The 26,485-nt window shown below is 47.1% G+C and overlaps 1 protein-coding gene across 2 annotated transcripts; it reads right to left on the bottom strand.

Moving 5' to 3' along the window:
• Positions 1–21: 21 nt before the first annotated feature.
• On the bottom strand, positions 22–25,139 carry LOC149327350 (atlastin-1-like). 2 transcript variants are annotated; one of them, XM_089562835.1, is made up of 11 exons: positions 24,995–25,116; positions 24,788–24,877; positions 19,168–19,495; positions 18,897–19,109; positions 18,608–18,826; positions 18,394–18,558; positions 18,287–18,343; positions 18,159–18,230; positions 15,180–15,326; positions 9,099–9,340; positions 22–238 (listed from the first exon to the last, which is right to left on the bottom strand). In XM_089562835.1, coding segments are annotated over exons 2-11 (1,551 nt in total). In that variant the 5' UTR covers positions 24,790–24,877; positions 24,995–25,116; the 3' UTR covers positions 22–132. The 2 variants fall into 2 exon arrangements, with proteins under 2 accessions (XP_089418961.1, XP_089418962.1); XM_089562836.1 differs by lacking the exon at positions 24,788–24,877 and having other exon boundaries at positions 24,995–25,139.
• Between the last annotated feature and the right edge of the window lie 1,346 nt (positions 25,140–26,485).

The following is a 26,485-nucleotide window of genomic DNA, read 5'->3' on the forward strand; positions in this document are numbered from 1 at the left end:
ACTGCACATAGTCAAGTGGGAGAGCTTCATCAAGAGCTTCTTTATTTCCTTCTAAGAGTAAGAATAAAACACGCAAAGTAATTTTTAAAAAAAATGAAGACTGCAGGCTTGCTTGGTCAAGCCTGTCTTGGCTCACTTCTTCCCGCATTTGTCGTCTCCTGTTGGAGGCTTCCTGCCAGCTTCCAACTGCGGGTGAAGCAGGTCACTTCTTCCAGTGTGCACGACTGCCCCTTCGTCACTGAAACAGCACCAAAGTCCTGTTAATCAGAGCAGACTGTCACGTTTTTGTGCAATGCAACCTGATACCGAGTGCATAATTAATTTCCGGAAACTGCGCGAGTTCCAAAACGTTTAGCTGTAACTTTCACATGGTCAGCCACCTTCAATTTAAGGAGAGGGCTGAGTCGGGCTGGTTGGTTCATGTTGAATGGTACGGCAAAACAGCGCTGACGAACGGGACGGAAGAAGATGATGAGATGCGATGAGATGAGATGTGTTTGTCTCATCTTCTTCTGTCTCAAAGACCGGAGCATAATGCCGTGTTTTCAGCCTGCTTAAGGATGGTGCGTCTGCCATAACTAAACAGGTTTAACCATTCTGGATATAAATTATCAGAACGCTGATTATTCAAGACAGATCGATGTTTTTGTATTCATAAGGACGAGCTTTTAATAAGGTGAAGCATCCGAAACTTCCTCATAAATTGAAAATATTTCACTTCATTCCTATCTTTTCTGATGTGGTTGTTTTAGTAATTGGCCCGAGTTTGCCGTACTGAGTGGCATTTTTTCTGCACGAGTTCTATTATTCCAATACTTCTGATTTCATTGCTATAGAGCACGTCCTTTCCTTAGCAACTGGGTGATCTAGCATACCCTATCTTTCAGTCTTCGTAAAAGTTTTTAACGAAGATTCGAGTAGTGTTGAAAAAAAACGAGTAACCTGCAAACCATGACTTCTTTCAAAAATCATTGTTCAAACTTTGGTATTGCTGCGATAAAGGGAATCTTCACTTAAATATCGATTAATTGTACTATATGCAAAATCTCCATTGTTATCAATCCCTCCTTCTTAGAAAATATAGCGCAAAAAGGACACGGACGACACGAAAGTGGACAGGACAGTCGCTATCCACTTTTGTGTTTGTGTTCCACTTTTGTGTTCTTCAAATCAAATCAAACCACTTTTGTGTCTTCCGTGTCCTTTTTGCGCTGTTTTCGAAGAACTGTTACCAACTAGCCCAAACCAAGTTACTGTTACATCAAATTCCTCCTTAGTTGTGGTTGCTTGATTTTAACCCATTTTAACATTGGCCATTTATATTCCAAAAACTTACACTCCGACATTTACGGACCTTAGTTTTTTAGTCGTAAATTGAAAACCAGTCCTATAGACACATTAAGCTTTAGGCATTCAATACTGGTGTTGGGTTGAAATTGGAATACGGCTTTCCTGCGTGGGATTTGATACCTTAATTACCGCACTTATCTACGTGAACAAAGAAAGAACTGTAAATTTCTCAATGATGCAGTAGACTCTGCAACAAATCTTAGAAAGCATGATTGCATTCCGTTAGTTCATGCGCAGAGAAAACTGAACTGCATTTCCCTGCTTCGCGAAACTTTTGCAAGCGAAAATAAAGTTATTCCTCCTGCATTCGTTACTCAATCTAATACCAAAGCACCAGGCTCGCTTATCAAAGGAAAAATGGCTGGGTTGTCAAAGCTTCATTTTAAGGGAGAAAAATTTCTTCGTAATTAGAACACCCCAATCTGTCGATACAGGGCAAATTCTGTTTGAATACGTGCGCATTTATTGACTGTCTGGTAGAGAGAGTAGGCCCACCGAATGAAAAAAAATAGAGGTGACACGTGGCACTTAATTTCTCGCTTAATATTATGATGGGATAGCATATAGGGCTAATGGCAGGTGTTTCTGGCGATGGGCCTTGTGTGACCCAGGTTGCTCTTCATGAGCGACCAATCAATCATTCAACTGCCACATGCCAATGTGGTGGACAGTTTGCTAGCTATCCTGTGGCCCAGTTGTGATGAAGTTGCAATCTTACATATACTAGGTGGCCGATCTGCCTCCTAGGTTGCTCTCTGGGCACCACCTACCAGAGTCATGCTCGTAATTCTTCACTCGCAACCCCTACGCCCACAACGCCGACACCGCATTTTTTGGACAACGGGGCATTTAACGCTAACGCGTTAAAAGCTATGCTGTAGATTCGACGGACATAAGCAAAACGTGGCCAGAATGGCCGCTTTCCACGTCTTCGGTCTGTTTGAGAAAAGTGTTACCACGTTTTTGAAAAAGACGTGTCCTAGCCATGCGAAACCAACCTAGTACTGTTGATATTCGTCTGTCCGAATCGGAAGTATTTTATTCATCTGCAAATAAGTAAATACTTAAGCGTACCTAACGATCATTTTAAATATTCCCTTCTTGAAAAAGTGTCAGTTCGAAGTTGTAGATCACTTTGAAAAACAGAGGGCTAATATGTTTGCAAGAAGGTTTCGCTTCATCATTATCAACCTAACTGCGGCCACTGCGGAAGAAAGGCCTCACCCACACCTCTCCAATTAGTCTTGTCCTGTGCCAGCTGCGGCCACCCTGCCCCCGCAAAACTCATCAGTGTCATGCGCACACCTAAGTTTCTGTCGCCTCCCGCTACGCTTGCCTTCTCTTGGAATTCATTGCGTTACCCTTAAGGCCCAGCGGTTATCTTGCCTGCGCATTACATGCCCTGCCCAAGCCCACTTCTTCCTCTTGATTTCAACTAGGATGTCAATAACCCGCGTTTGTTCTCTCACCAACTTTTCGCACTTCCGATCTCTTAATGTTACACCTATCATTTTTCTTTCCATAGCTCCCTGCCTTCTTCTTCACTTAAGCTGAACCCTTTTTGTTAGCCTCCACGTTTCTGCCACGTAGGTGAGCGCCGGTAAGCAGTGGCGTAGCCAGAAATTTTGTTCCCGAGGGGGGGGGGGGGGGGCAATGTTCCAGCGCGGCCTCCTCATAGACTTTGCGGAGGGGTCGAACGCAAGATTAATAACGGCATTGCCATTCTGACAATAAAATTGCGCATTAGATAACGCTACACACTGTCTGAGCAAGTCAAATATGCATTTCTAAAATAAAAGAATGCATTCTTATGTTTTGAAAACTGTGGCAGACATAAATGAAAGCAATGCTTTCAGACTATTGCTTATTTAATAAGTAAAAAAAAATCGCACGAAGTCTAGAACAATATCAGTACGAATCCAGCAAAACAGTGCATGCCACTGATTTAAAAATCATAATGGCCACGGAATTAGCAAGTATATAGGAAAAACATTTTAATGAACCTTTGTCTTTCAAGAATTTTACATTTTTGTACACCTGCAACGGCCAGGAAAACATATAAACGTCCTTTCTTTCAGTGAACTGCGCAGCAGCAGCTGTCACTGGTCATGTATTGCGAGTGATTGCACCGAAATTTAGTCGCAACGACGAGGACATGTATGAACCAGGAGTTCTGCAAAATATGCATTAAAAGTGCGAAGATAAAGTGGAGTATTAGAAATGCGAAGATACTTCATAAAGGACAGAAAAGTGTGAATCGAAACAAAGTAACTGTATGTATGGCTCCCGGTGAGGATGCCATTACATACACCACACTTCGGAACCTTCCTGACTGCGCCAAAGAATTCCTCCTTAAAACCTACAATGATGCATGGAACAGCGGCTGCCTGCCCAGCTCCTAGACCTCCTCCCTCATTTCTATGATTCCAAAGCCGGGCAAGCCTCCCTCTCTCTCTAACCTCCGCCCAATCTCCCTGACATCATGTGTTGGTAAGACCCTTGAGCGAATGGCCCTTACTCGCCTCTCTAATTTTCTCGAGACGAGGGAGTTCTTCCCTCATTCTCTCATCGGCTTCCGACGCCACGTCTGTGCACAGGACATGTTTCTGGTTCTCCAGCACACGTTTCTGTCACCTACCCCCACTCAAATTCACGCACTTGTGACCGTCGATGTTCGCAAGGCCTTCGACGGTGTTTGCCACGACCACATCCTTTCCCAACTCGCCTCCCTAGACTGTGGCTCCCGCATGTACTGTTATATCCGCTCATTCCTCTCTAAACGTGTCGCTCGCTTTCGAGTCGACACCTATCTGTCCGACCCCCACAACCTCACCCGAGGCACTCCTCAAGGTGCTGTTCTCTCTCCTACCCTTTTCAATCTTGCTATGGCCCCTCTCGCCTCTCAGCTAGCTGAAATTCCCGACCTGCATCATAAATTTTACGCCGATGACATCACTCTCTGGTGTTCGTCTGGCTCTCCCGGTCACGTACAGGACACCCTGCAACGTGGCCTAGATCTCATCGACTCCTTTCTCACCACTGCTGGCCTCTCTCCTGCTCCTGAAAAATCCGAGCTCCTTCTCCTCAACCATTCCTCATACCAGCGCTCACACAACCAATTCGTCTCTCTCCACCTTTCTGGCTCTCCCATTCCTGTCGTCACGCAGTGCAAAGTTCTTGGCTTTCCTTTGCATGCAGCCAAGAGCGTGCAAGCCCTCCACCGTGCTGTCACCACCTGCCACTCCGTAACTCACCTCCTGCGGCGCGTGGTCACTCGGCGCTCAGGTCTCCACGAGGCTCATGCGTGCCGAGTTGCCCACGCGCTGGCCCTCAACAAGGTCTTGTACTTTGCACCCTACGTTTCCTTCAATCAGACTCAACTTAACGCTCTTGAGACTGCCCTTGTGGGCCTCTACAAGGCAGCTCTCAACCTCCCTATCACTACCTCTACTGCAAAGATCTTTGCAACAGGCCTCTTTCATCCTCTCCGTTCTTTGCTCTCTCTCCATCATGACTCGCAGATTGCCCGGCTTTCCCTTACCCGTCAGGGTCAGTGGTTACTGACTCAAGCAGGTATCTCGCCCATTCTCTGCGCCCCCGTTTACCTCTCCTATTCCCACCCCGGCTCCCAATCTTCGGATCCTCCCCCTTCCGTCCAACATGTCCCCCGTTCTGCACGCCGGCCGTCGTCATGCGGCCGCACAGCACCATTCCCCTCTCTTTGATACCCAGGGTGTAGCTTACACGGATGCCTCCTTCGTGGCTCCTCGAGGTTCCTGCGGCTACGCCTTGTACCACCCCCACCTCCCCGCTCCTGAAACTCACACCAGCGGGCCGTTTCTACGCCCTCCGGATGCATTGTCCCTCGAGGTCCTCGCCATTGCGCATGCCCTCCAGTCATTTGCCCTCCTTCCCTCTCTTCAAGAGTACACAGTCTATTCAGACTCACAAGCCGCTATACACCACATACAGAAACGCACCCTAACCCCTTCTCTTCAACAGGAGGTCGAACGAGCGGTCTCCGCTTTGCAGCCTTCCATCGTTTTCCTCCGCTGGGTCCCTGGGCATTCAGGGATTGACGGCAATGAGCTGGCCCATCAGCTCGGCCGTGACACACTTTTCCGGGCACCGTTGATCCCCTGGCCCAAGCCCTCGGAGGACGGTGGGAGACTCACCCTTCGCCGCACCATTAAAGAGGTCTACCTCGAGCTCCGCCTCGACAAACGCCTTTACCCTCCCCCTCATCCATCACTCACAGTGCCGGAGGCTCGCCTTCTTCGGCACGTTCCAATGAATGCAATCATCACCCCGTCTCGCCTCTTTCTCTATCGCTATCGATCGGACCCTTCCTGTCCCAACTGCCCCTGTATCTATGCGGACCTTGCCCATTGCCTCTTCTATTGCCCGGCTGCTCAGCAATCGGGTTCCTACCCCCCACCTTCTTTATCCATCACCACCTGGCTCGACTGGCTTGGCGCTGAAGGGGAGGAAGAACAGCGACTTCTGGTCGCCCAGGTGGTCGATATGCTCGGCCTGTAAATTTTGGCCGAATAAACGTCTTCTACTACTACTACTACTATGCTGCAATAAGATATTTAAATGCACGTATGTCTTGTATGGCTACAATTATTCTGCACCCATAATTACAGAAGGGCATTCCTTTGGTTCACTGGCTCAAAGAAAAAGTAAGAGCAGTTAGCTAAAAAGGAAAGAGAAGGACAAACAAAAGCCACGATTGATGCCGCAAGTTGAAATAACCAATAACCATGTCTGTATGTTGGGAAACGCCGCGTGGGCAGGGCTTTCAATAAGCAAGATCAATCAAGATCGGTTTTTGGTGTCCTCAAAATTTTCTTATTCGCATGGTAATTCTGACCATGATGCTAACTGTTGCTTGCGTTACGGGACTCCAGGTGCATGGGCGTTGCCACGAAATCAAATCTGAGTTAGCAGTGTTCAAGCCAAAATGTCTTTTCTAGTCTGAAAAAGACATTGTAGGTGACAAAATCCATAATGACTTCCGGCGCCGGTGGTTGTTTTGGCCAGCGGTGCCTGACAGTTTGAAAACATTTCGGGGGGGGGGGGGGGGAGGCTGAACGCCCTTAAGCCCCCCCTGGCTCGCCCCTGCCGATAAGATACAGCTGTTGTATACGTTTCTCTTGAGGGATATTGGCAGACTGCTATTGATGATCTGTGGGAACCTGCCATATGTGCTTCACCCCATTCTTATTCTTCTTATTCCTCTCTCGTGATTCGCATCTGCAGTCACCAACTGCCCTAAGTAGACACATTCTCTTACCACTGAGAGATTTGCAAAATACTGTTCCCTTCCGAGACTGTTGAAAGTTAGTTTGTTTTCTGCATATTAATTTTTACATCCACCGCTCTGCTCTGCCTGTCTAACTATCTGATCATGTTTCGCAGTTGATCTCCTGAGTGACACACGAAATTCAAATTCTGGTACTTGAGAGTGGTTCTTAGTTCTTAGAAGTGATCTAAGATAAAAAATATATGCTCATCTATAACCCGTGTCCAGTTAAAATGCAGAGCCCTGTCGAAGACAGCCTTCCCGAGATGACCAGATTTTTTTTTTGACAGCGTATCTTGCAACGCTCACAAAGTTACGTTAAGTATAGCATGTTTAAAGGGGATCTGCAATTTTCGAAATGATGCCTTTTTCCTGAAGCATATGTTTAGAAAGTTCACTAGTTAGTCCTAACACACTAACTATGCAGAACGAAAAAACACTGCAGAATAGGCCATATGGTTTCACTGGACCAGGACACAAGGCTTTCTTCAAAACCTTGGTTAAATTTAGCTGGGACACTAGGTACTTACCCTGGAATATTGCGGCCTGTCTTTTTGAGTACCCTATTGTAAGCTGTTCCGTGGTTTCCCTTTCATTGTATTCGCCAATGCATACTACGCATATATGGCGTGCTACATAGTGTTTAAACTTTCACACACATTTTTTACGCCTAAGTTTTCTTTATCTCTCACTGTTTCTGTTCTCGCCTTCACTGTCCATCTGTGCACTCTGTATACCCCCTTCAGTAATATGCTCTTGGAGCTGCAGGGGAATCATAAACGAATGACGCATTAAATTTACAATGGTTCAGTTTTTCGCTCCGTACGGCATGTTGGGCGCTTATGCTTGCGGCGTTCCTCTGCTTGGGGACTTCAATTCTTTGGTCGATGCCGATTAACGCCATTGGTGACGCCCGTCAGTGTCGGTTAACAGACAGCGCTGCGGGCCTCTGTTGCTATGTTTGGCTTACCCACCTAAGGTGATAAGTTCTAAGTCGCTTTCGTTTCCGAGATTACTCTGTAATCGTGTTGGGAACGCACTTAGAGAGTGACGGTACATCATTACATTTGAAAAGGAATCAGCTAGTGCCTAGATGGTAACTCAGGGCAAGCATGATATGGTGCCACTATGTTTTAAACAGAATGGCTGCTGCAAGTGTCATCATCATCATCATCAGCCTGACTGCGCCCACTGCAGAACCAAGGCCTCTCCCATGTGCCTCCGATTAACCGTGTGCTTCGCCAGTTGCGGCTTCCGTATTCCCGCAAATTTCTTAATCTCTTCCGCCCAGCTAACTTTCTGCCGCCTCTGCTACGCTTGCCCTCTCTTGAAATCCACTCCGTTGCGCACCCTTAAGGACCAGCGGATATCTTGCCTTCACATTACATGCCCTGCCCAAGCACATTAATTCCTCTTGATTTCGACTAGGATGTCATTAACCCGCGTTCCCTCACCCACTCCGTCCGCTTCCAATCTCTTAACGTTACACCTATCATTTTTCTTTTAATAGCTCGCTGCGTTGTCCTTAACTTAAGGTGAACCCACTTCGTTAGCCTCCACGTTTCTGCCCCATAGGTGAGTACCGGTAAGATACAGCTGTTGTATACTTTTCTCTTGAGGGATGTTGATAAATTGCCATTCATAATGTGAGAGTACTTGCCATATGCGCTCCACTCTATTCCTATTCTTCTAGTTGTTTCCCTCTCATGATCCGGATCAGCTGTCACTACCTGCCTAAATAGACATATTCTCTTACTACTTCCAGCACCATGCCGCCATTTGCGAACTGCTGTTCTCTTGCTAGACTGTTGAATATTACTCCGTAATATTTGACCAGGTCTTGTCTATTTTCAGCTGCGGCCGGCAGTCCCGGCTGTTCCTGCGGCCACCGCCGCTGCAATTGTAGCGCAGTTTACTCAATGGGATCTTTAGGCTGATTGATTTCTGCATGAGGGAAATGTGCGATGCGAAAACTGAAATGATTTTTCACGATGCATTTGACTTCTCCGCTTCAAACTGTTCTTGGTTTGTTAATATTCTCAGTGTCTTCTGCAAATCGTGAGCTCAAGTCCCACTGTCGTCTTGAATGGCGAGCGTTCTTTGTCAGTTGATACCTTCTTTTCAGGTGCTGTGAAAAACAGGGCCCTCTTTCATGGTGCTAAGAGAGAGAATTGAAGAAGGCTCCTTTACGACATACAATAGTTCATGGGAAGCACTAGTGCATTTGTTTTCGAGTAGGATCCTCTTGCATGACCAGTTGTTTTGATATATCTATGGTGATTTGTTCAAATAGCTGAATTTTGAAAGATTAGGTGTTTGAAAAGGCTTTGCCTTAAAACAGAAAGAAGTGTCAGTTTCTTTGACTTTTTAACAGAGTTACTTCCCGAAGTATTTTTGTTGGTTACGAAATTGAATAGCTCACAGTAATAGTGACACTCACCAAGGAGCAATTGCATTGCCGACTCGATCGCCCAGGATGCTAGCAGCCAGAGTCATTCCAAAGCCTGGCAAGGAGGCTACCAGTCTTACAGCCGTACCAATCGCTAACTGAGGGCTGAAAGGTGCAGTGAGAATAGTTAGGCCGACAGCAGCGAAAATAGTCGTGAAGAGCCCAATCATTTGTCCTTTGAAGCTCTTCTGGTTGTTCCTCTTCTCGAAATCTTCGAATGTTTTGTCGATCGCCTGCAATGGGGAATTTAAAAGTTAATTCAAGTTACAGCACACACAAAACCAACAAGGTGCTATTTCTTTCAACAGCTCTGTCGCAGCTTATTCCTAAAACACAACTTCGGTGCACCTTTCCACAGCTCAAGTGTCAGCTATAGAAATAAAATAAAATATTTAATGCAATACAACACTACCACTTGCAACTACGTGGAGTAAAATTCAGGGGGCTCTTTGACTGTCTAAAGTGGGTAGAGGCGGAAGCGTTTTCCGCACCACCTTCGCTGTTTCTGTGGCACTGGTGGCGTCATATATATTTGAGTACTAATTACTAAGTGATGGCAAATCACTAATTAATTGTTAATTACTGATTAATGCCTGAATACTGATTAACTGCTAATTAATGACGCTTATGCCTTCGCCTTTAGGAGTGGAACGCGACAGCGCGTTGTAACGCTGCCAGGGAGTCCACGGAACGCCACCGCCCGTTCGGCGCGATGCCTTGCCCTTTGAACGCAACGCTTTTTAATGAAAGGAAATGGCGCAGTAATTCTCTGTCATCTCGTTGGACACCTGAACCGCACCGTAGAGAAAGGGAGGTGGGAGTGAAAGAAGATAGATAAAGAGGAGCCGTAATGAAGAAAATGAAAATTGTATTTGAGGAGAGGAAATTACGCAGTAACTGTCTCACATATCTCGGTGGACACCCGTCAAAATTCGGGGGGCCACTCTTTTTACCTAAATTGTGGTCACTGATGTGTGGTTAAGATGTTAAGCTTCGCCCCTAAGAGTGGAACGCGACAGCGTCTTGCAACGCTGCCAAGGAGTCCATAGAACGCCACCGCCCATTCGGTTCTACGCCTCGCTCGTCGGTAAATTGGTTTTTGAGGAAAGGAAATGTATCTGTCTCTCATTTGTCAGTGGACACCTAAACCTTGCCGGAAGGAAATGGAGGAGGATGAGAGTGAGTGAAGACACCGTATTCACTAGACGCGCCTTTGTACATTCCAAACCATCGAGCTGGCATGGCGGAGTGGATAGCGTGCTCGTCTCTCACGCCGAAGACCGGGGTTCGATTCCTGAGCTCGACCAATTTCTTAATCGCTTTTATTTATTTATATGGCCTGACTGGTAAAGCTAATTAGGCTAATTGGGTAATTAAGCAATTAACTAAGCTCAGTCCCACTTACTTGGAGCATCACTATACGATCCCTTCAATTGGTTGTATGGTTACTAGCCAAAGTGCAATTAACCCCGTTTGAAATTCGCGCACTGTGACGTCACGACCGTTTCCACCAATTGAAAAGCGGGACATTTTCTGTCGACAACTGCTGCTTACAACGATGAGACATTAAAGGCTTCCGCCTTAAAAAGGTCCCAAAATGAATGGAATGTATGACCAGATGCTCACTTATTTCTAGAGTGAAGTTAACAAAAGTGGAGCAAGTTTTCTAGGTCTCGCTTGTAATTTTTATGATACTGGTTTCGTTCAAAAGCTCTAAAATCAACAAACCCGTAGTTTCTTTCAGGCTGGTTGGTCATTACAGAACGTATTCGTGACAATCATCCAGTAACTGCTTTGATTTTGCACTGGTAGCAAAGGAACTAAACGCTCAAGAAACTGGCCATTTGAAGTGATTTGGTCAATGCGCGTTCGATAAGCACACATCACCTATTCAATATGTGTGTATCACTTGTGTCACTGTCTAACACTGTCATACCTGCCCAACTTATCGCCACTAATGTTCTATGCCCTCAGCCCACCACTCCAGCTCTGTGAGGATCAGAATGTAGCTGCTTGTCTGTGATCAAGCTTTTTACGTAGTCTATGCAAAAAGAGGCAATAGCTGCCGCATCAATTCATCCACAGTGTAACAGAGCCAGTAATGCGTGAAAGGACCAAGACTTCTATGTAGACATCAGGTAAAGGCACAGAGCTACTCAGGCTAGCTCGACAAATTACCCTTATGCAATGTGGTAACCAAGGCGGGACAATTCTCAGTGAAAAAAATTGGAGGAGACACTTGACCTCCGTTTTAAGGATATGGAACCATAGCTTAATGAGTTAATGCTCATATATCCAGAATAGGGCATTCTCTCCTTAATACTGATAGATCCCTGGTCTTCCTCACACCGCTCCTGGCTACGTGGTGACGCGGTAAAGTTATGCGTCACGGCCCTGGTATGGCAGGGGCTGCCAGTGGTGGGGCTTGTGCGACCCAGGCTGCAATTGCCGAGCAACCTCTAGAGACCAATCAATGCTTACCTGCCACCTGCAACGCTGTGCATTTGGCTCACAATCCAGCGGGCGGGCTGTAAGGACACCACAAGGTTACGGAACCTAGGTGGCCCACATGCCTCCGAGGTTGCTTCTATAGAGATTTTTCGCTGACTTTCGACAAAGCCGACGACATCGGATTTTCTTTGACACGAGTTCTTTAATGCTATCACGTTAAAATGTTGTGACTGAAGGTTCAACACAAGTTAGAAAGGGAAGTTTCTTGTTCCTGGTACTAAGCGATGTCGGGGCACCATATGAACAGCCGGAACGGTGCGCAGAGTGGTTTGGGGAACAAATGGGAGTGAAGGTTAGAAAAGGAAGTTTCTTGTTCCTGGTCCTAAGCGGTTTCGAGGCACCATATGACCAGCCGGAACAGTGGGCACAGTAGTTTGGGGAACAAATGGGAGTGAAGGTTCACCACAAGTTAGAAAGGGAAGTTCCTGGTTCCTGGTCCTAAGCGGTGTCGAGGCATCACATGAACAGCCGGAACAGTGGGCAGAGTGGGTGAGGAAACAAATGGGAGTTAAGGTTCACCACAATTTAGAAAGGGAAGTTCCTGGTTCCTGGTCCTAAGCAGTGTCGAGGCACCATATGAACAGCCGGAACAATGGGCAGAGTGGGTGAGGAAACAAATGGGAGTGAAGGTTCACCACAAGTTAGAAATGAAGTTCCTGGTTCCTGGTCCTAAGCGGTGTCGAGGCATCACATGAACAGCTGGAACAGTGGGCAGAGTGGGTGAGGAAACAAATGGGAGTTAAGGTTCACCACAATTTAGAAAGGGAAGTTCCTGGTTCCTGGTCCTAAGCAGTGTCGAGGCACCATATGAACAGCCGGAACAATGGGCAGAGTGGGTGAGGAAACAAATGGGAGTGAAGGTTCACCACAAGTTAGAAAGGGAAGTTCCTGGTTCCTGGTCCTAAGCGGTGTCGAGGCATCACATGAACAGCCGGTACAGTGGGCAGAGTGGGTGAGGAAACAAATGGGAGTTAAGGTTCACCACAATTTAGAAAGGGAAGTTCCTGGTTCCTGGTCCTAAGCAGTGTCGAGACACCATATGAACAGCCGGAACAATGGGCAGAGTGGGTGAGGAAACAAATGGGAGTGAAGGTTCACCACAAGTTAGAAAGGGAAGTTCCTGGTTCCTGGTCCTAAGCGGTGTCGAGGCATCACATGAACAGCCGGAACAGTGGGCAGAGTGGGTGAGGAAACAAATGGGAGTTAAGGTTCACCACAATTTAGAAAGGGAAGTTCCTGGTTCCTGGTCCTAAGCAGTGTCGAGGCACCATATGAACAGCCGGAACAATGGGCAGAGTGGGTGAGGAAACAAATGGGAGTGAAGGTTCACCACAAGTTAGAAAGGGAAGTTCCTGGTTCCTGGTACTAAGCCGTGTCGAGGCACCATATGAACACCCAGAACAGCGGGCAGAGCGGGTGGGAGAACAAACGGGAGAGAAGGTTCACCACAAGTTAGGGAAGTTCCGTCTGCTGAGCAGTGTCGAGGCGCCATATGAACAGCCATAACAAAAGATAGAGTGGGTGGGGGATCAAATGCGGGCTAATGGCAACCTAGTCTCATTCAAGAGGAAGAAATGGGCTTGGGCAGGGCATGCATTGCTTAGGCAAGATAACCGCTCGCCCTTAAGGGTAACGGAGTTGCTTCGGAAAGAGTTAGGGGGCGGATGAGATAAAGAAGTTTGCGGGGATATGACGGCCACAACTGGCAAAGGACAGGGTTACTTGGACAAACATTTGCCCTTCAGGGAGCGTAGTCAGGCTGATGGTGATGATGACCCCTTTCTTCATAAATATATGCCGAACAACTATCGGATTAGCTTGGTGCCCTCAGTCACTGCCTTCCGTGCAAGCGGAAACTGCTCGCTTCAAGGCCAAATGCCCTTTACTTGCTCGGGATGCACTCAGCCAGATAATAAATTTATGGTACACACTTTCCCTTTGTATGAAATAGTCCACACTTTTGCGTTACTCAGGATCAAGGACACAAGTTCATATTGGCCTGATAAGGACATGAGTTAAAACACTCGGCTGCCTAGCCTGAACAAAAAAATGCGGAACATTATCTGCCTACGAAGTTCGTCTTTGTCCTTAATTTATATGCGCTGTAGCTTATCTTTGCATCGCCGGCATGGCAGAAGGTGCAAGGGCACACTGATCTATTGATGCAAGGGCATCTACGTCCCATAACTTTTGCGGGGCCAGAGAAATGGTAGGAGGCTCAGTTTTTCATGCCATCAGCTGGCACCCCCTGTACACTCTCCAAACTCGTTTTTTCCTCTGTTAGGAAACGCCACGTATAGGGACCCGGACACAGGTGCCTTTTAAACAATTTAAGACACCCGCCGCTAACAATGATGTTTAATCATAGTGCCCAAGTGATCAAAAGATGTTAAAGGCGTGAGAGAAAGTTATCTGAAGTCATGCTTCTTCTCTTGGCCGGTTTTCCTGACAATAGGGTAAATGTCTTTCGTAGGCGTTGTCGCAATAAGGAAACCCGGGTCTCCTCCCTCCTAATAAAAACTTGCCCGACTGGAGAAGTCGTGTGGCGTAGGCCACGTAAGACAGGAAGAGAAACTGATAATTCATTCCTTTGCACAACAAAGTGTCATCAGTGCTCTCTAAAGAAGGTGCAATCGTCGTGTAATTAGAGGCCATATTTTGCACTGCTGCCTTTATATTTTCCGCAAATTTGCCAAATGGGAGACGACTAGCGAAATTTGCACCCTAATCCTTGGGAGCTAGGCATGCTGTTTTTGCATCATGGAATTTTAAGCGTTGATGTATAGCTCCTAGCTAGAAATATTTCGCTAGAATTTCCTCAGCTGATGCTTTTTATTTTTCTACGTGATCTACATTCGTTCACTGCGATATAGAAGTACACTTTACAGTCCGTGCATCGCACTGTGATTGAGGCCTTTTATTTCCCCTGTAATTGTGTCGCGATTGGGGTAACATAGGCTGTCAGAAAATGTAATCAGTGCTCAGGAAATAAAATACACACTGGATGCCTTTTGGAAAATTATGAAGTAATTGAAGCAAAAGAGGCAGTGCAAGACGTCCTGATGGCAACCATCAACGCTTTCGGCACTTATTCTTGGAGTCGCAAGAGAGGATTAAATGAATTGCAAAATAAAGAAAAAACGATCAAAAATAAGGCGATGTTCACATTGATGTACAGACTTTGTGAAAAGTGACCAGGCTGCATGGTTTGCTTCTAGCTCGTACAGTGGAGCCCTTACAGTTTCCCTAAAGCTGGGACGTAGGGTCTTCTCACCTTACAGCATCTTTCGATCTTTTGGAAAGCCACAATTGCTCCACTGTACGAGCTGCAGCCTGGTTACTTATGGCAAAGACGGTACCTAAGACGAACGCTACTGAACAGATAGTGATTTATTTAAACGAATAACAATTTCCTTCCTGCAACCAAACACAACTCTAATTATCTGCTGTGTCATAGGTGGGCAGATGATGACGCTTCTTAACCAGTGAAAATGAAGGGAGAAAGTACATCAGTGCAGAACTCATGACGATGTATGGACATAGAAGTTTGTCTACCCTCACCTCTAGGAGCCTCTCTCTGTATAGCTGCTCCAGGTCTTTGCCGCCCAATTTCGCCACGCTGTCGAACATTTCAAGAGCAGCCTTCCTGTGTTCCTGGTGACTACTGGAGAGCTTCTGTCGGTCCAGCATCGAGGCTCCACCGCAGAGCTGCAAGTGTTCAAAGAGGGTCATGTAAAATCACCTCAGTTTCGTCAGGCTCACCTACTCCGCAGCTCTGGTACTCTCTACCGACTCTCTCCTCTGGTTTTACGTCAATTCTTATTGAGAAAAATAAACATCTACTCTACGGATGGCGTGTCTGCACTCGTAATTTGTTTTGAGCTCATTTTCTTTGACAGACCATACAGCCCAGTCGCTTAAGCTCTCTATGTCTCTTTTCGAAGTGTTCGTTTTAGAGGTGTCCGAATATTAGAAATTTTCGAATATCGCATCAAATTTAATTTTACTGAATCCGCTGAACGAATGAAATTGTACGTGTTCAAAATTATTCGAAGCGAACCGACTACCCGTCCTGAAGTTTTCGAATAACTAACACAACATTCAAATAGGCCATTCCGGATATTTTTTCGACAACTGTTTCAAAAGAGGCCCGCTCCGACGCCGCACTCCACGCTGCCGGCATTGGACTGAGTGAGAAGAGGGCTCAGAGGCTGAGGTGGTTCATTCGTGTGGAGGCTTTCATATTGCTCATAAATATTGCTTTCAGTATTGGGGTACGCAACATTCTTCCGGAAATTATAAAACCCTGCCTTCCTGCCAGATATTGGAAGCCATGGCTCAAACTCTTGATTGTCCGTCCTATTCACTAAGATATGGCTTCTCTGTCCGCTGTCTTCACCAGAAGCAAACAGTAAATTTCATGTGCGTATGCAGAGATATGTTAACATAGTTTTGCGTCACGTCGAATGGGAGATTCGTATTGCATCTTTCAATAGCTACAGTTTTAATTCCATGACCTATAGTGCAACCGCTAACGATTCGCTCTTTCGCATGCATATTCATTTTGTGCGAATATTTTCACAAGCGTATAACCACAGCTATTCGATTCGTAATCAGTCCACTATCTCACTATTCAATTGATATTACATCAGGTTTCTGACTACATGCTTCGTATTCGATTAGGTAGCGAAACTTGCTAATTTTTTGTTCGAGTTGGTTCCAGAAAAATTAGTGCTCTAATCCTTGCTACATCTAGATAACCCCCCTGCAGCAATTTGTGATCCCTATTCAATAATTACATGTCATTCGTACTGAAGGAAGAACACAAGAAATGACGTTACTAAAAAAACCGTTATTACCTTGTTTCGTTACATCACTAGTAAGCACGCAGCCAGCGATGACTTAGCGTGTACATGTCTGCTTAGAATCAACGCCTGTTGAGGAAAAACACAGCGCACTCCTAAGACACGGACAAAGAAAGGCAAGACGATACAGCGCTGTATCGTATTGCCTTTATTTGTCCGTGTCTTAGGAGTGCGCTGTGTTTTTCCTCAAGATGAACTACCAACTAGCCCACTCTTCCACCCTTGCAACGCCTGTTATCGGCGTCTTGGCGCCAGCGTTTGTTTTGAATTTTTCACTTTTATACAGGCAGCTAACCAACAACCAGCCACTCCTAAGGTATCGCACTATAAAAAGGAGCGCCCAGTACAAGCCCATGCGAGCGCAGACGTCACTTCTGCAACGTCACGCGCTGCAGAAGTGGTCGCTCTAGCGCCTATGGGGGAGTTGCTGGCGTATATCTCGCAACCATCGCAAAACGCCGAACCCCGTTCGGGACAGCGTTGCGAAGATAAGCGAATGTTGTTGCTGGACCGGTCGACAGGGGAGCGCTGAAGCTGCGTCCCTATCACGTGGTTCTTTTTGTATTTCGCTGCCTTTAAGGCAAAGAAAGCGGTATCAGTGGCACTTGGTTGCAGACACGGCAACCTGTTATTTTTCTGTGGGATCTAGAATTCCTGCATTGGGACTTTCTTCCTGAAGGTAATAACTAAAAAGATAGCTAATTATTCCCTGCTAATCAATTAAATTTGCATAATTAAAAAATACTGCAGACTACGACACGCGACTTTCAACAACCCACAGTTGGTCTCACGGGGCTAGTGCACTTTGCCCTTTTTGAAAGCTTGGTTACATTTCGCTGGGACACTCTGCATATATATATATATATATATATATATATATATATATATATATATATATATATATATATATATATATATATATCATTGCTTTCCTTCTACTTTGCTGATTATTTCGCAGTAATTGGAAACTATTACATGAGGAAGCACCCTTTTGCATAAGGTTTTACGACCTGCGTACCAGAGGAAAGGCTAGGGGTATTGGACACATCTACTGCTTAGTAATCGCTTCGTCTTACGTGGTTGCTGCGACGCGCCTATTTTTTTTCAGACTTTTCTTTCTTGTCTGCTTCCTTGAACTTCCTTCTCTCTGCAACCTGCACTGATAGTAGACCAAGTGGAGATTGTCATTTTTTTCGAGCTTTGTCGTGGCGCGGTGAAATCTCTGCGGACAGCGAGAGATGAAAATGTAGTCGTTTAATGCATTCCTCCTTGCATCCCCCTCCCCCTCGAGATTGTTTAACACGGCGGCTCGAGGCACATACACTTCGCGGGCATGCCAGAACTGCGGTACAAAGCGAGGAGTAGCGGGAAAGCGCCCTCTGTGGGCTTACGAGCGATGACCTAACATTGAGTTGGCGAGAGGCACGAGCCGTGGAAGGGCGCGCAGTTTTTTGAGTCCTGAGTTCTGTAGGTGCCGGACGTCCTCCAGCACATTAGGCTAGAGCAACCAAACTGTCATGCCAGGAACCGCATCTTTTCCTCTACATACAAAACCATAATAAAGCAACAACTCTAAAGACAAACCAACGAGAAGAAAGAAAAAAATGGCCAACCTCGCTAATGTTAAACAGGCAAGAAAAAAATCAAGATGAAGGAGGAAGGATTTTACTCTTACCTCGTTCATTTTCTTCGCGTACATGTCGGCAGCGTCCACCAGTGCGTTCACGTTGTTTGCCACGCCCGTAGCCTGAAAAAGTGCCAACAAGTTCCCAAAATTTCTCGGCGTGTACAGCATCATCTCACCTCTCTCATAGACTTGGGAACAGGTACATTGCCTTTCTTGAAAGCTTCCGCGTATACCTGCAAAAATTGGCCACTATCGCACAGCAAAAATTGGAAACTTGCCATACCTGAACGTAGGGGTACAGGTTCTCGCAAGTGATATTGGCGCCATTGACTCTTTTGGGCTGCAGTGTTCTTGGATGGAGAAAAGCAGACACAAGCTTGTCTAGATGCTCTATGAAGCTGTCTTCAATATCGGCCAGGCTGCCTTTAAACTTCTCGTCCGTCGCCACCTGCATGAGGAGAACTTTAATGCATGCACGTTAAAGACCCATGATGTACCTTAAGACCTGGATGTGGCATGAGAAAGCACTTGATATCCTCGAAGGAGGAAGAGATGTCCCGTCGCAACTTTTGCAGCTCCGGAGCCTGTTCATCGGATGGCTGCAGAGATTTCTTCAGAAGTGCACGGCCTCCCTCTTCGCCGTAGCTGCACTCGTAAGGAGAACTCCAATCCCTGATCAGGAACAACAGTTGCTGGAAGGGCGCATCGTTCACTTCCTGGGAAAGCACAGGTGTCAGTGTGCAACGGAAACACCCTTAAATACACTCGCTTTGTCTCAATACGCACCCTTTGCACCAATTGGCCATAGTCGCAGAAAAGTTGCAGATGCTGAAGGTCATCCTCTCCTATATTCTGCGAAAGGTTGTAGATCTGCACTGAACTCAACATTGTGCTTAGTGCGAAAATTATCGCAGATTCTTGCATGGTAGACTTCCTGTCGAACGTTCCTTGGGTATCCATGAACACAACAGCCACCTCCCCGTATTCAGGTGTATTCACCTGCAGGCACACGCGGGTTATATTTTTTGCTTTCCGCCCAAGAAATGGATGGACTTACCACAAAAACTTCACTCCACAGCAGTATGCCCGTCGTCTCCCTTTCGGATCCTCCACGCCATGTGAATCCATTTAGAGTAGCGTCACCGTAGTTCAGCCAGTTACTCTGGCATTGCTTAGAAAAGTAGCGTATGAAGAAGTTCAGAAGGAAAGACTTTCCTTTGCGAAATGCCCCGGCCACTGAGATGACCACAACTGGTTTGTTCTTGACGTGGTCGGCCAGCAGTACTCCTTTCAGTGCCTCCACGTCCAGCTCGAAGCTTCCGTCGGACAGGGATTTGAAGATGGGCACAGCACGGGAATTGCCCGCCCGCTGCGCCATTGCGTCCCTGCGTAGATGAATTCTCTGAAGATGGCATAAATATGAACTCTATAATCATCAGGGGCCATAACTGTGCTGCCGAGGTCCCATGCAATTCAAATGACCCATTTTCTTTGCAGGTTGGAGGACATTTTTCAAAGTAGTTCCTTTCGCTGCCCTTTTCAAATATAGGCTATTTATGTCGTGCTTATACATCGCCGCAGTCAGCTCGATTCCGTGGTGGGCGCCACATAGAAAGTGCAGCTCCTTTTCAGTTCCGTTGCCTCGGGCTCTGCGTCATCTCTGTCTGTCTGTCTGTCTGTCTGTCTGTCTGTCTGTCTGTCTGTCTGTCTGTCTGTCTGTCTGTCTGTCTGTCTGTCTGTCTGTCTGTCTGTCTGTCTGTCTGTCTGTCTGTCTGTCTGTCTGTCTGTCTGTCTGTCTGTCTGTCTGTCTGTCTGTCTGTCTGTCTGTCTGTCTGTCTGTCTGTCTGTCTGTCTGTCTGTCTGTCTGTCTGTCTGTCTGTCTGTCTGTCTGTCTGTCTGTCTGTCTGTCTGTCTGTCTGTCTGTCTGTCTGTCTGTCTGTCTGTCTGTCTGTCTGTCTGTCTGTCTGTCTGTCTGTCTGTCTGTCTGTCTGTCTGTCTGTCTGTCTGTCTGTCTGTCTGTCTGTCTGTCTGTCTGTCTGTCTGTCTGTCTGTCTGTCTGTCTGTCTGTCTGTCTGTCTGTCTGTCTGTCTGTCTGTCTGTCTGTCTGTCTGTCTGTCTGTCTGTCTGTCTGTCTGTCTGTCTGTCTGTCTGTCTGTCTGTCTGTCTGTCTGTCTGTCTGTCTGTCTGTCTGTCTGTCTGTCTGTCTGTCTGTCTGTCTGTCTGTCTGTCTGTCTGTCTGTCTGTCTGTCTGTCTGTCTGTCTGTCTGTCTGTCTGTCTGTCTGTCTGTCTGTCTGTCTGTCTGTCTGTCTGTCTGTCTGTCTGTCTGTCTGTCTGTCTGTCTGTCTGTCTGTCTGTCTGTCTGTCTGTCTGTCTGTCTGTCTGTCTGTCTGTCTGTCTGTCTGTCTGTCTGTCTGTCTGTCTGTCTGTCTGTCTGTCTGTCTGTCTGTCTGTCTGTCTGTCTGTCTGTCTGTCTGTCTGTCTGTCTGTCTGTCTGTCTGTCTGTCTGTCTGTCTGTCTGTCTGTCTGTCTGTCTGTCTGTCTGTCTGTCTGTCTGTCTGTCTGTCTGTCTGTCTGTCTGTCTGTCTGTCTGTCTGTCTGTCTGTCTGTCTGTCTGTCTGTCTGTCTGTCTGTCTGTCTGTCTGTCTGTCTGTCTGTCTGTCTGTCTGTCTGTCTGTCTGTCTGTCTGTCTGTCTGTCTGTCTGTCTGTCTGTCTGTCTGTCTGTCTGTCTGTCTGTCTGTCTGTCTGTCTGTCTGTCTGTCTGTCTGTCTGTCTGTCTGTCTGTCTGTCTGTCTGTCTGTCTGTCTGTCTGTCTGTCTGTCTGTCTGTCTGTCTGTCTGTCTGTCTGTCTGTCTGTCTGTCTGTCTGTCTGTCTGTCTGTCTGTCTGTCTGTCTGTCTGTCTGTCTGTCTGTCTGTCTGTCTGTCTGTCTGTCTGTCTGTCTGTCTGTCTGTCTGTCTGTCTGTCTGTCTGTCTGTCTGTCTGTCTGTCTGTCTGTCTGTCTGTCTGTCTGTCTGTCTGTCTGTCTGTCTGTCTGTCTGTCTGTCTGTCTGTCTGTCTGTCTGTCTGTCTGTCTGTCTGTCTGTCTGTCTGTCTGTCTGTCTGTCTGTCTGTCTGTCTGTCTGTCTGTCTGTCTGTCTGTCTGTCTGTCTGTCTGTCTGTCTGTCTGTCTGTCTGTCTGTCTGTCTGTCTGTCTGTCTGTCTGTCTGTCTGTCTGTCTGTCTGTCTGTCTGTCTGTCTGTCTGTCTGTCTGTCTGTCTGTCTGTCTGTCTGTCTGTCTGTCTGTCTGTCTGTCTGTCTGTCTGTCTGTCTGTCTGTCTGTCTGTCTGTCTGTCTGTCTGTCTGTCTGTCTGTCTGTCTGTCTGTCTGTCTGTCTGTCTGTCTGTCTGTCTGTCTGTCTGTCTGTCTGTCTGTCTGTCTGTCTGTCTGTCTGTCTGTCTGTCTGTCTGTCTGTCTGTCTGTCTGTCTGTCTGTCTGTCTGTCTGTCTGTCTGTCTGTCTGTCTGTCTGTCTGTCTGTCTGTCTGTCTGTCTGTCTGTCTGTCTGTCTGTCTGTCTGTCTGTCTGTCTGTCTGTCTGTCTGTCTGTCTGTCTGTCTGTCTGTCTGTCTGTCTGTCTGTCTGTCTGTCTGTCTGTCTGTCTGTCTGTCTGTCTGTCTGTCTGTCTGTCTGTCTGTCTGTCTGTCTGTCTGTCTGTCTGTCTGTCTGTCTGTCTGTCTGTCTGTCTGTCTGTCTGTCTGTCTGTCTGTCTGTCTGTCTGTCTGTCTGTCTGTCTGTCTGTCTGTCTGTCTGTCTGTCTGTCTGTCTGTCTGTCTGTCTGTCTGTCTGTCTGTCTGTCTGTCTGTCTGTCTGTCTGTCTGTCTGTCTGTCTGTCTGTCTGTCTGTCTGTCTGTCTGTCTGTCTGTCTGTCTGTCTGTCTGTCTGTCTGTCTGTCTGTCTGTCTGTCTGTCTGTCTGTCTGTCTGTCTGTCTGTCTGTCTGTCTGTCTGTCTGTCTGTCTGTCTGTCTGTCTGTCTGTCTGTCTGTCTGTCTGTCTGTCTGTCTGTCTGTCTGTCTGTCTGTCTGTCTGTCTGTCTGTCTGTCTGTCTGTCTGTCTGTCTGTCTGTCTGTCTGTCTGTCTGTCTGTCTGTCTGTCTGTCTGTCTTATTGCTTCTCACAGAGTCACTTGTAAACACCATTCCAGGTAGAAGGGGAGGCGATCGAAACGAGGATGTGCGAGTGTACGCGCCTTGCAATTTTCGCTGCTTCACCAACACAATTTCTCACTTTCCGCTCACCACACCATAACTGCTCGTACTGTTCTGGACAAAAAATCCGAAATCTTGCAGTTTATCTGAACTTAAAGCTAGTTCCAAGCCGACGGCGCCGGTCACTTGCTTTTCCGACGGCGCTGGTCCGGTGACCTGGAAGGAAAATGGCGCCTGCCTGCTGCTGTTGCCAGCAGAACTAGCACCTTTGAGGCACTGAATGGACAAGTTTCGGCGAACAGTTGCTTTTTGTGAACTGAGGCAGAATGGCAGCGAAGGGTTGTCCCTTAATGCGCCCCTTAAGTATCGTTATCGCATGCATGCTTCATATTATATTTATCTTTTTGCAAGAAAATTGATTTACTACCGCACGCATTACGGGTTCTTGCCTGTTATCAGAGCCATAATACTCGTGCGCCATGCATTTGATGGAGGGTTAAACGGTTCGAGGATGTTGTGAGGGTGAATCTTTGAGAGCGACGAAGTTCGCTACTACACGTCCGACAAAATGGGGTGTCGATACGGTACGCGAAATGAGGGTTTGGCGCGCTGTGTAGATCGCTTTGTGGCGCCAGTGAGCTTCAGCGACCGTTTGTGGCGACCTTTCTTTCTCAACGGTGTACATAACCGCCTTTCCTACGCTCTTGCATTGTTTTCTTGGATTTACAGGGCAGGACTCGTGCTAGATTGTTTGTTTTATTTGCGCTAATTTTCCCACAAATTCATTGCGTCGAGTGCTTGAATGTTTCCTATTTATTTCGCAACACGGAATTTCAGATAAGTCATGATGATTTGCAGAAGACTTACAGGAGGACGTGCCTATTTACTGGTAGCTTTTTATTGAAAGCTTTTTTTTTCCTTCTCTCCGATCAGAACGTCAACGTGCGAAAGCTTCGAAATAATAAGCTTGTATTCATCATGGTCCACCCGCCCGCAGTGGGGTGACAAATAGAAGCGGAGACTCTGTTGGAAGCAACTTTCATTTCTTTCTTTTTGCTTGCATCGTAACATGCATCACTGTAAGGAAATTTCTAATCGCCTCAAGCAAGACAGTCCCAGCACTACGGCGGCGTGGTCGACCGTGGGCCGTGGATTTCCGGTATGATTTGGGTCGCCACGAAAGAGTTGCGCCTCTTTCAAGTCGACCGAGGAGACGCAGGAGCGATCACCTCCGCCAATGTTCGGCCGGGGACCGTAATCTTGAGCGACGAGTGGAAGGCGTACCAGTGCGTGCCGGGGCTGCTCGACAGCAACTGCGTGAGGCTGAACCTGACCGAACTCTACCTAGTGTTTCAAATAAAAGTTCAGTTGTCAGTGCCGAAGCACTGCCCCTGTGTCTGGTTTTTTCAATGCTGTTAGAGGAACAGAGTAACCTCACGCTAATTAATACGTAACCGCTAGACCGCGTAAGCATGGTCAAAATCGCGGCTGAAAGCTAGAGTGAACACGCGGAACCAACGCGCACAGTTTCGTAATAAGAACAGGCTACTTTAAAAGAGCCAACATCCATCCGGAGATATAACGCAAACGGCGGGAAACGTGTGTCACGCGGCGCCGCGCCAACAAACAGAACCGAAACGGCGGGAAACGTGTGTTACGTCATGCCGCACCCCTCCGATGCAATGGACGAGCCCGTATCGCGCCTCTGTGGCGTCCTTGAGCGGAGAAAAACAGAGAGCGAAAGAAAATAAGAAAAGAGAAGAAGGAGCGAATAGAGGGAACAGGAGAAAAGAGAAAAAGACGGGAAGGAAGAAAATCCGGAGGAGGAGGGGTCCGGAGCTGCGAGGAGAATTCAGCAGCGCCAACGAGGAAACGGCCGAAACGTTAGTATCAGTTTGTGAATCAATAGAATCCAGTTCAATTTTAATCTGTTTGTACACGACACAGTCGCCAGCTAGCAAACGTAAACGTGAGGATATCCCGGTAGTAATATCGTTAATATGGACTGAACACGGGAGACTTGCGACGCTTCCATCAAAACGCAGCCGGGATCGAACCCAAGTTACCGAACCTCGGGGAGCCGGCCGGCTGGGCACGGCGCACCGGCACCGCCACGTTCAAGCGTCACGCCTTGTCCTGCCGTCGACTATACTATAGGCCGCGATGCGGCGCCACCTTCCCACTATGCACCAGTATGTGAGCATACCTACTCCCGGTTTTCTGCAACATTTCTATGTCCATACCATTCCTCAAATTATTTATATCTGCTGCTAATACCTCTCTTACACTAGGGCTTAAGTTAGTGAAATATCATATCGGTTTCTCCTTTTCTCCAAATGGCCCAAAACCAAAGAACACAATATTTCATTCTCGACGGAAGAATTCATTCTGGTCTTCGCCGCAATTTTTAGCACTGTCCCAATCTAAAGACAAGATGCGACGTTAGCAGTGACTCTTCTTACGGAATGCCGAATAATAAAATGGACACGGCCTCACATTTGCTCTGATTATGCCCCCTTCAAAGAGAACGGGTGATGCAGACGATATCAGTTTTTCGCTGTCGTTATACTTGCTACGTTGTGGCACCTATAAAAAAAACATTTACTTTCCGGCGAAAACATTGGAAATTAGTACCATATTCAATAAAACTTAGCTTTCAGGGCCTGCCTGTACCACCAAATTATTTGAAAAGCTTTGGCTTACTTGTAGTAATAGAGCGCAGAGGGCTTACACCATGGACACTTGAAACAGCGACACAGTCAAAACCTGCCAACTGCTCTCCGCAAAACGGCCGCGCGGATACAAACTCTAGTACACGGCGAGGTACGCCCGTCGAGGCGCTGTCTTAATGCGCGGGAAAATGTAGTTCCGAAGAAACCTAACAGAGACAGCTCTTATAATTTACAAAAACAAAAGCAGACCATTTTGAAGATGAGCGCCAAGTCTCCGTACATCTATGACGCCGGCAAGGAAGAAGCAGCCAAAAATTGCTGCCAATAATTCGTCTGTTGCATAACTGGAGCGAAATCGCCGGCCGCGTTGATTCGCCGTTGCACGACAACATGATAGAAGAGGCGCGAGGAGGAACTCGTTTTTGAGATAAAAAGGAAAAGCAGGCGCTTATCTTCGGCGCAAACGCGACCGTACACCGCCACTGCAAAGCACTGCACTACTCCGAAGGTCACACTAAAAGACTTACTGCAAGGCTACAGTTCTAATTTTCATATTCAGATTTGGAGAGGATAAGACACTCGCAGAGCTGAGGAATTCACCGGAGGCACTCGTCACATCCTGTAAGGTTGTCGCGGGCACCCGATTGCACGCGTTTCTTTCTCTTGTGTTTTTTTATACAGTTGCGCCCCGAGCCGCTACGCCGGGACGCCGGGCGTCCCGGACGGGGAGAAAACTTTTGTTTATCTTTTCTATGCTGTTCGGAGTTTGTGTTTCGTACAGCAAGGTAGAAGTACTATGGTAGCGTAGGCTGCATAGAAGCCCATATGTTCAAAACATGGCGGCTTGTGGTGCGCAGGCAGCGCCGTCTTCGAAATGCGTGGACAACAAAAAGTGACGTCATAATTAAAACAAAAACGCGACGTCGAAGTCACGTGTTTTAGTGACGTCACCGTCACGTGCTGCTTGGCGGGAAAAATAAACTGCTGAAAGCCGCGACGCTTCAGCGCGACACCCGACACGAGAACGAAGAAAGAAGACACGACGAGTGCCGACCACCAACGCTATTTTTAGGCAGTCAGTTCTCGTTGTGCCTTTTTCCTTCGTCCTCGCCTCACGTCCTTGGGAAAGCGATGAAATGTGACGCCGCCAGATAGGTTATCGCTCGAACATCGTGCAACCGTACACCTCTTTTTGCGTACGGGGGCCCCATGGCCACAGACGATGCCCTTTTGGGGCAAAAGCGACAGAACCGCACCCAACCGAACGAAACTACACAGAAGCGCTGGAAAAAGGGAAAAACGGAAACTGAACACGAACGATGCACACCAAGAACTCGAGCAGCAAGCAACGAGGAAAAAGTAGGGCTAGCAGAATCGAGTTTCAAACAAAAGCAAGCAGAATGGTCAAAAGATATGAAAAGGGTATGACATCAGAGCACCGTCAACCTTGGCATCGTCCCGCAGCCATTGCCGCTGCTCTGAGCGAACGCTGTCATAAAATTTTTACAAAGCAAGCCCTATA

Source organism: Amblyomma mixtum, chromosome 10 (assembly GCF_055824585.1).
Source record: "Amblyomma mixtum isolate Tamu chromosome 10, ASM5582458v1, whole genome shotgun sequence".
Taxonomy (NCBI): domain Eukaryota; kingdom Metazoa; phylum Arthropoda; class Arachnida; order Ixodida; family Ixodidae; genus Amblyomma; species Amblyomma mixtum.

Coding starts and splice junctions, on each gene's coding strand:
- LOC149327350 (XM_089562835.1), bottom strand. Junction 19,110..19,167: donor TGTGGAGTGAAGTTTTTGTG/GTAAGTCCATCC, acceptor GTGTGCCTGCAG/GTGAATACACCTGAATACGG. Junction 18,344..18,393: donor ACCTGTACCCCTACGTTCAG/GTATGGCAAGTT, acceptor CAATTTTTGCAG/GTATACGCGGAAGCTTTCAA.